The sequence below is a fragment of the Sander lucioperca genome, chromosome 6, assembly GCF_008315115.2.
Source record: "Sander lucioperca isolate FBNREF2018 chromosome 6, SLUC_FBN_1.2, whole genome shotgun sequence".
Classification (NCBI taxonomy): Eukaryota; Metazoa; Chordata; class Actinopteri; order Perciformes; family Percidae; genus Sander; species Sander lucioperca.
Window position 1 is genome coordinate 3,392,946 of NC_050178.1, and position 10,191 is coordinate 3,403,136.

General features: G+C 40.5%; 1 protein-coding gene across 5 annotated transcripts in view; it reads right to left on the bottom strand.

Moving 5' to 3' along the window:
• cacna2d3 (calcium channel, voltage dependent, alpha2/delta subunit 3) overlaps window positions 1-9,335 on the bottom strand; it is a 35,036-nt gene extending 25,701 nt beyond the window's left edge. Inside the window, exons 1-5 of one of the 5 annotated variants that reach the window (XR_004897738.1) lie at window positions 8,632-9,335; window positions 6,641-6,722; window positions 3,897-4,121; window positions 2,193-2,309; window positions 504-563 (exon numbers count right to left, since the gene is read on the bottom strand). Coding sequence is in view for 4 of the 5 variants with exons in the window: in XM_031287478.2 (XP_031143338.1) it covers window positions 504-563; window positions 2,193-2,309; window positions 3,897-4,121; window positions 6,641-6,722; window positions 8,632-8,759 (612 nt within the window). In the remaining variant the exon portion in view is untranslated. The remainder of the gene's footprint in view (window positions 1-503; window positions 564-2,192; window positions 2,310-3,896; window positions 4,122-6,640; window positions 6,723-8,631) is intronic. The other 4 variants (XM_031287478.2, XM_031287477.2, XM_036002615.1 and 1 more) reach the window with 4 other exon arrangements.
• Between the last annotated feature and the right edge of the window lie 856 nt (window positions 9,336-10,191).

The following is a 10,191-nucleotide window of genomic DNA, read 5'->3' on the forward strand; positions in this document are numbered from 1 at the left end:
CTTTAGCCACAGACTGAGTCCAGTATCTCCTGAGACATGTTTCTACTAATAAATAAAATACACAACACAGCCTTTAATTCTGCACGCAACATCAGGACACTGGATCTCTAATAGCCTACTGTATTACAGTTATTCGGTTACTGTAGTCTATACTGAACCTAAAGGCGCTGCAGCAGGCCTACAGACAGCCTTTGAGCTACGATTACACTTTCACAATCAGTGTGAGTTATGACAGCATGGCGCTGCAGCCTTCAATATGTGCGGCATTGCTTATCAAAGAAGCATTATGTATCAAACCGCTGACAGGACATCAGTGCGAAGGACGATGCCAACGTAATTAAAGACTTTTAGGGCCTATTACCCTTCTCTCACCTTGCAGCCGCTCCTCCCCAGCTCAACTAAAAATGATTAATTCTGGTCTAACACAATGACACACCACATTTTTAATAATTACGTTCCTCTTTTCTATTCTTTTCTTTTCTTTGGTCCGGGACAAACCTCACCTGCAGGTCGGGATTATCCTCATGCTGATGGTGCGCTTCTTCTGCTGCCTCCACCAGCCGCTGAGAGGAGAAAAAAGCATTGGTTAATAAGAATAGAGCTACATACAATGTAGCCTAATATGTTAAACGACCAAATTCCTATACAAAACATGTATATTTACATTAGGAAATATACACTATTCTTTGAGATTTCCCCAAAGCCTTCTAAGTCATTCCCAGAAGTTTTTCTACACTCTGCTGCTCTCTGTATTTCTCAAACTTGCTGTTTGCACATTACTCTGCCACTCTTATTTTCAAACCTCAACACATGTCATTCCATTGAAGAGCAACATGACCGAGGGCCATTGCCAGGCTTTAGATTAATGTTTAGATAAAATCCATATCCAGCTTTTGTTTTAAATTGTAATAATAAAATATGATGACAGAACTGTTAGTCTCTCCCTCATTTGCAATCCTTGAGGTATTTTGGACAACAATATGCATAAAATGTAGGGCACTAACTGTGGAGTGCAGCTGTGAAATGATTGATGGAGGCAGGTAGAAGCAGGTTCTCATGCCGTGTATAGCAGCGATAGCTTCTGTAATAATTTGATTCTGGAAAATGTGCTTGGCTCTGTGTTTCCGGGGGAAACGCCACCTAAACGTCACGGTCACTCTCGCCTTCGGAGCCAAGCAGGTAATTAACATCCGTCACATGTGTCAAAATAACTGCCATATAAACACAACTGGGGCGGTGGTGACCAAATTCAGTTGACCTCATGGTGAGATCTCATGTCGTCAGCAGTTGGCTAATAAAAACCATCATGAAATAAATATTATGTTTTCTGATTTAGCCTAGGCTACTCTTGGTAGCCTAAATAATTCCCCTTCTTGTGAAATGTACCTGCAGGAGCCAGACACCCGACCTCCGCCGCTTTATTGAGGTCACTGCATCATTTTCAAACTCTGATTTCAATTTGAAGAAAAGCGACGACGTCATCCGATTATGATTTATCACACGTGCTGGTTATTACAACGTCCACATTTCTGCCTTGTATTCTTTAAAAAAAAAAAAACAACACCATAATATTGATGCATCTCAGGGAACCAAATTATGTTAAATTAAATTAAGCGCTTTGCTATTCGTGTAATTTATAGGCTGAACTGTCATAAATTGTCGCACACATGGGATCAGGCGGGGGGAGATAAACGTTATCAATACCCAGCAGTCCCTGCGAGGAGCAGCATTAAAATGGTTACAAGCTCCTCTGCGCTGAGGTCGCAGACAGGCTGCTGCTGTGAGGCTGACAACAGCTCAGGCCATATTCGAGACGGACCTGTTACATTTACATTTGATTTGTATTTGGTAGATTTGGTTTTTGAACAGTAGCCTAGTCTGCTTTTCCAAGTGACTAATCTGCTCAATTTAGGGACTGTAAAAAAAATTAGGCCTATTGTGGTGGGGAGGTGGGCGAAGAAACCAAGACCCTCTCCCCATATTTAGTCATATTTTCTAAGAAACATTGCCCACACACACACACACACACACACACACACACACAGTGTTCTTCTATTTAAACCTTAATATGTTAACAAAAGCAATAACTTTACTCTAATAATTTTTCATTAAAAGTAGAGTTATTAATTGCAAAGCAGAATATTCCAGAAACATAAAAGGCTTTTTATAAAGATATTTAATATTGTACCTACCCTGGTGGCCTCCGCTTTTTTCCGGAAAACTTCCTCCATCTTCACAGCCAGGTTTTTGACCAGTTTTACACCATCAATTTCCTCCACTCTGACTGACTTTTCAAAGTCTTTATATTTCTGAAAATAACAAGAAACCAAAGTGTGGCATTGACACAGGGGACGACTGTAAACATGGCTGCAGGAAAACATACTGAAAAACATATTGAGCTCACATGGTTGATTAACCCATTAGGAGTGTCTTAAATGTCCACTTAATAAGACAAGAAAAAAACATTAAGATAATTATCTCTTTCTGTGTGTGGTTCTGCAACATCTTAAAACAATTCACTGCATTACACTCCAGAGAGGTGGGGAATTGTTGAACAAGGCTTATAAGCCTTGTTGGCTGACAAGCTGCATGCAGCCAGTCTCAGATGAACGGTTGATAAAACCCTCCCTGCAACACAGAATGATTGATAGTCTTTATCACATCTCAGTCATTGGCTGCACATGCTGCTTCTTTAACTCTGATTGGCTGGAGATGGCCATGTAGGGTGGCCAAGGGAGGGAGGAGACAGGCTGGATCTGAAGGCTATGCATGGTAAGAGGGTAATTGAAATGGAGTCAAAGCACAGGAGAAAGATAATAACGTGTCAAGCTTGGGCGATTCTGGGTAATGAACTACACCTCACATAATGCTGATTCTGCTGGATGCACAGGACCTCCAGTGATACAGAACAAAGCCCGCCACAGCTCGGAGGAATATAACATTACATAATCCCACACCTGGGCACGCACGCACACACGCACGCACGCATGCACGCACACGCACACATACACACGCACGCACACACACACACACACACACACACACACACACACACACACACACACACACACACACACACACCAAATAAAAACAAAAACCTGATGCTCTCACACTGTTCAGTTACATCACACACACTTCCAATAACCTTATCTAAAAATAAACACAGGCCATGTTAGGCTCGTAGGACACATTCAAACATGACACACACACACACACACACACACACACACACACACACACACACACACACACACACACACACACACACACACACATACACAGACACACACCCACCCCAGTACATGAGGCGACAAATTACCTACTGAAAGGAAGAGTGTGGGCTCGCAGTGGAGCAGAACAGTTCATTTCACGCCTGTCCTCCTCGCCTCAGCACCCCGAGTCCCACAGTCCCCCAGTCCCCCCTCCTCCTCCCTCACACTACTCCAGTCATCAAGAGGAGGTTGAGCCCCATCCATCAAAAGCACAGATCATGATTATTGATTAGAGTAATGACCAACGCAGGAGTGAGGCCGGTAGCTTGAAGATCCCCAATGTTTCCCCCTTTGCAGAAAATCTTGGTGAAATCGGGTAATTCACCATAAAAGCATCTAATGATCAGCCTTAATGACCAGTCCCTAACGACCCGTCAGTTCCCTCACAGCTCACTGCTTTATGCTGACTGGCTCGGCACAGCTCTCTCCAGACATGCCTCCATGAACAGGAACACAAGCAAAGTGCTTACATACACACAAAAAATGGAACAAATCTGCAGGGCATATTGCAAAATGTTTTTGTACAAAGATGAAATACATATTTGGTAACAAATGGAGGACAGTGCTTCAGCTTCCAACACACGTTTGAACTTTAAATCTTATCTTACATTAAGGAACTGTCACCTCAGAGCAAGGAGGTCCTAGGTTTGGACCCAGGAGCCGCTTTCTATATGCAGTTTGAACGCTCTCCCCATGTTTGCGTGGACTTCCTCTGGTTCCTCCTCTTTCCTCCCACGCTCCAAGACATGCAGCGTTTTTAGGATTAATCCTGCTATTGCCCTTGACCGAGGCACTGGCCTCAGAACTGGAGTTGGTCCCCGGACGCGGCGCTGTGATAGCCCACAGCTCCTAAAATAGTGAGGATGGGTCAAATGCAGAGGGTTAACAAGTATGACGGGGACTCTAGTAACTTAACCTACAGGAAGAAAGTAAAGAATTGTTATAGACCACTACCATGGAAATCCAAAGTTCTCGCGAGAGCACAATTTGAATTTGCTCAGCGAGTCACTCTGGCATTCAGAAATGATGCTCATTAACTATGCCCTTGTAGCCGTGCTGCACCAATCACATCGGTGTATCTGATATAGGCGGGCCAGAGGCGAGCTAAACAGATGACGACAGTGCTGCGACGTCAAAGTCATTTAGTAAACATTGCAAGATGGCTACTGATGAACACCAGTTTGAAACGGCTTTGGCCGCTACAATGAACGAGTTAGACTTCACTTTTAATCTAAAAGAGGAACAGAAGACGGTGCTTGAATCGTTCCTTTGCAAGAAGGACGTTTTGGCTGTTTTGCCGACCGGATACGGCAAGAATTTAATCTACCAGTTAGCTCCGCTGGTAGCTAAAGCGCATGGGTACGCTCTGGATACGTCACCCTGTGTATTGTTGTGATTGGTCGTAGTGTTACCAGTGAGATTTTCAAATGCATGCTTGGTGCAGCCCCTCGAGTTGGGCCATTTTCATTACTCATTGCCAGACCCTTAATCTTTCGGATTTGGGTCTGGATTTCCAGGCTAATAGATCACAGTGTCCCAGTTGACAATGGTCTATAATGGATTTATACTGTATATGAGTTAAATGGATGCCATGTCCACCGAGTGACCAGAAAAATAGAAACAGCTGTCCACTGTGATGTAGTCCTGTAATAAATCAACTCTGAAAATTAAACTCAGTTGTCAGAGAGGCAAAATCTGTTGTCATTTTTTAGCCTGAAGTTTGTGGTGTTCTTTAATTGAAATGCATGATTAAAAAGGTGACTCCAACATTTTTGTTCTTTCATACTGTATATATAAAATTTGATTGACACAGTATTGAAAACACCTATCAATAAAATGCAGTTCATTTCAACTCACACCACAAACTACAGCCTCATAACATACAGAAGAACTAAGTCAACCAGCTGAAATAGAAAAACTAAAACAGGACATTTTAGATACGGTTTTATTTATGACTGTATTGTAGTGTGTTCTACAAAACCCAGGATTTAAACCCAGCATGCATTATGTTCAACCCAGAGTAAAAAACATTTTTAACTGCTGATTAGACAGAAAAGAGACCTGAGACATTTGAGTATAAAATTCTTAAAATGCCATTATTTAGTTTGGCTAGAACCTAAAGGGTTGGTAACCTACTGTATATGTTTGTGGTATGCTTTGCACGTACATAACCCTTTATCAGGGTTTAACCTCTTCAACCCACAGAGCTTCTTGTGCGTCCACTGTTACAAGCTCATGTTATGTGTTATGTGTTGTCCAAGCTTTTTTTCTCGGATCCACAGAACTAAATACAACTAATACAACTTTCTACACATTCTGCACATTCTAGTGCAGAGTTTCTAAATATACCTAATACACCAGGCTGCATTTTGGGGAAGCATAAATGAAATAATGCACACGATTTGTAGAACATTTACGTTTGATGTAATGATGCAGCCATAAATACATGGTGTGTTGGGTTTGACTATTTCACATGGTCTAAGTATCATAAAGTCTGTTGAAACAAGTCTATAAAACTGTCACAGAGAGAGGGTGTACTTTTTTAAATGTAGGGCTTGTTAAATGTGATAATATTTTTGTGGCTGTGTGCATGTGTTTATCGTCCAGTCTGTCGCTTCGTATTTTCTTTCTTTTCTCTTCTTTTGCAAAGTCAAAATTTCTTTAACTTATTAAGGGGAAAATTTAAGGCTGAAACCAGAATTAATTAGAGATTTAATGCCTTTTAAAATGTCATAAGACACGACTGTAAAGGAGAGTTTACACACACATTAAATACCTTATAAGCATGCTGATGAACAGTTCACCGTTTATCCACCTGACTCACCAGAGGCCTGTAAACACAGAGCCCACCTTTGCCTTTAAGTGGTCAGAAAGTTAAATCTACTGCACTGAGTCATCCCTCATTCTCTACTGATTTCAGTCATCATTTCAACACCCCCTCACCCACTATCGAAACCAACCACACACTTGTTCAATTTGTCTCCTTGTCGCATTCATATCCAGAGGTTGAAACTCTTGACTCCAGAGAGTTAACTGGAGAGATGAGATGAAAGAGGAATCAGAGCCGTGGTTAATGGGCCGTATCAAGTACACACACACACACACACACACACACACACACACACACACACACACACACACACACACACACACACACACACACACACACACACACACACACACACAGAGCTCTGTCTCACACCTGAGTCTCCTCTAAAACAACGCATCAGCATTCAGCTGTGACACCGAAATGTCTCTGCAGCCATTAGAGAGGGAATACTTTATATCATGCAATGTGTGTAACTACATGACCATCAGACAAAGGGAAACATGCATGTTCACACAAGACTGGGACGTAAGAAGAATACCTTTTGCAGTAGTTGGGATCCAGAATATTTTGCAGAAATGGATTTAATTTCTCCACCAAATGCCGAAGCCCAGAGCTTCACGCTAAAACACAAAACAGACAAATAAGAATTTAGCCAACAATCTCCCAAGTATTGTGGAAAAATGTGCATAAAAATGTGAAAATAATTACATAAGGTAAGTGATTCAATTAAATCAATAAAAATAATATCTAAGTTACTTACAAAAAGACATTTAAAACCATTCTTAACAAAGTATATGAGATTTCAGTTTGAGCACCAGTCATATCTTTATCACCTGCTTGTCCTCTCCTCGGCCCAGCTGCTTTTAAATGCCTTTAATCTCTCCTCAGCTGTCATTTCCTTTTAGCTTTTTTTCTGACCAATCAGTCAAAAGATTATCGTCATGGCTCTGGTGTCCCTGACCTTCACTCTCCTGACAGATGGTTGCTTGTACATTTGATGATCTATACTTATTGGAGCTTTTTTAAACTGTAAATGACTAAGCGTGGCAGTGAAATACTGTACATAAAATGTAGAACGTGTAACCATCCTACAGAAGACATAGATGCTGCTTTAAGATTGGGGCCTGATTTAAATATTCAGAAATTAAGGAAAATTACATTTATAAAAGTATGTTTACGAAATAAAGGATTTGTAGTTACATGAGGTGGTTGAACTGTCCTCATCTGCACAACCAACTTTTCAAAAACAGCTCAGAGGTGTTTCCTGAGCACAACCTTTTTCTAAAACAAACCCCAAACATTTTTTTTAAGAATAATTAGATCTCAGTTGATGTTCTATTTTCTACTGTTTTGCAAAATCGTATTGTTTCTGTAATATTTTAAACTAACCTGACCATTTTAAGACCTTGCAGGAAAATGATTTAAAATGCTTTATAGGTGCGCAATCTAGCCTTTTTGAATCTGTGCACAGAGTTTAAATACGTACAAATATGTAACTTTGGCATGATATCGGGGTGAGAAACTTTTTGAGTACACATTTACATTTTAGACTTTTATTTTGGATTTTACATAGTCTTGTGTTTAAAGTGTTTTAGGTAGAAACAGGAAAAGAATTCTGCAAAAAAAGGTTCCCAGAGTAAAAGGTTTTGCAATTTAACAAGTCTCTCAATCTGCTGCAGTTACAATCTAACATATCAAGAAAACGGTGATTCATTATCAGTTCATTATTGTTGTGATATGTAGACAATTGTGAATGATTAGATTGCACTTGTGAAGGTCTGCATATAATTGTGATTTCAACTGTAACAATTTACAGTAATCAGAAAGTTTGTAAAAAAATGACCTGCTCTTCATCAATTTGAAATATGTTAGACATAAAAAACCAACTGAGATAAAATGCGCCATTAAAAATGTACCTCTAAAGTCCATGTGATATAAAAATCTTTGTCTTGTTTTTAGCAGAACCATATATTTTAATAACTTTATATTATTATTATTATTATTATTATTATTATTATTATTATTATTATCCTTTATTGATTGTATATAATGCAACCATATAACAAAATAAGACAAATAAGAGTTAAATATCTTAACCTCTTTACTGCAGCAGTTTAATCAACATGTCACATTTTGAATTACTCCACCTTCTGTGATTTTTTAATCATGCTGCTTATTTATTATAATCACATGTGTGATTGCTTGTTTCCAACTACCTATAGTGTCACTCTCTACCAATAGTTAAACCTACTGTAATATGGCCTGTGTGTGGGAATACAGACAGATGTCTGTGGCTAAATTAAACTCCACATGGTGGTCATTTTAAGACAAACAAGAATCAGATGATGGAGATTTTCACAAAAAATCCCAATCTCTCTGTTCCTGTAACCTGTTTAAACCTCTTTAATAAATGGCTTATACAAAAAGTCAATGTAAAAATATTGCACTTCTGGTTACAAGTCCTGCCCGTAAGGGATCAACATATTACTTAATTCCATGTGAAACAAAGTTGCAGAGCTTCTCACTCACACTGACAGAGGGATCCCTTGCTGGGACCCCGCCACCTCCTCCACATTCAAGCCGACGAGGATCCAGAGCAAAAGGAAGCTGCTGCTGCTGCACACGTGGGAAAACAGGATCCTCCAGTTCCCCAGCATCTTCGGCTCTTCTTATAAAATATCTGTTCAGTAAGAATCCCGTCCCAGCACCGTACTGGACCCCGGAGCACCGTCTCCAGTCCAGCCTCGCTTCTGCCAGCACGTACCCTACTGTATTTGAAAAAGAGAAAGAGAGAGAGAGAGAGAGAGAGGGAACGAGAGGGAACCCCCTCCCCTCAGTTGGCTCTCTGCTGCAAGAATCACGGACCTTTTATTCTTGGAAACGTGTCGCCTGCATGTTTGCAATTGCAACTAAGCCTGAAAAGCTTGTGGATGTGAAATCGGCACAATCTGATTCACGAGGGGGGTTCCTCTATTCAGTTTCCAGCCGAGGAGAGCAGCATGGACAGGTGCTACCGGCTACACAGCTACTGAAAACATGTATATTCATCTGCAAAATGCTGAAAAATTCAAATTGCCCGCTGTACTTTAGTTGTCCTCTGCGACGCACATCTCTGATGTCGAGTGTTCAGAAGTTGTTGCATTTAACGCTGACGCTGCGTTATACTGTACACGCTTGATGTAGCCGAGTGTAGCCTATACTGTCTCCGATCTCCACGCTGCACACACCAAAAGCTGTTTTTACTGCCTGTTTTACTATAACTGCGATGTGATTATGTGGTGCATGACATAATGAACTACCAAGAATATACAGGTTAAAAAAGAAGCACAGAATGAGGGGAGATTCCTGACAAAATGGCTCTGTGGGCGATAATGAGACTGCAGATGTTTGGTGAAGGTTTCCGCACTGCCAGCAGCACAGTAGAAGAAAAAAAAATGTGTACACTGAGTCCAGATGAATACTACATAACAACTAAAATGAAAGAGCACCATTAAAAGTCCTGCACCCAAAAAAACACTTAAGTACAATTACAGAAGAATTAGCAACAAAATGTACATATATGTATATATCATATTTTATTAACTGATGTTTTTTTAGCTAAACTCTTAATTTGAAGTGAAAAGTACAATACTTTCTACTGAAATGTATTGAAATAGAAGTATAAAGTATTTGTGTATTTTGTCTATGATTGGTTGAAGTTTATTAATTCATCACTTTGAACAATGACGTAACTCACCAGCAATTTTTCCACGTGGACGTGTATGGAGGGGTAGTGAGTAAGCACCTCTGCCACGCACGTGACTGGTGAAGACATAAAGTTTTGATCAGTGCTTACTGTATAAAATAAGACCGAAAGATGTTCTCATTGTCTTCTGTAAACGCTGATTAGGAAGCGATAATGATGTCAAGGCAGCAGGCGGGTTGATGCACCACCACCACAGGAACCACGTTTCGACTTGAAGCTTTTATTAGTTTAGTAATTGCATCGTACATCAAAGTTGTGAGGAGCCTGCACTGTCTGGGACGTGCCGATAAGGTGCCTGCATGTTGGATGACGGACAGTATCATCCAGTCTCTCCTCCCTCGCCT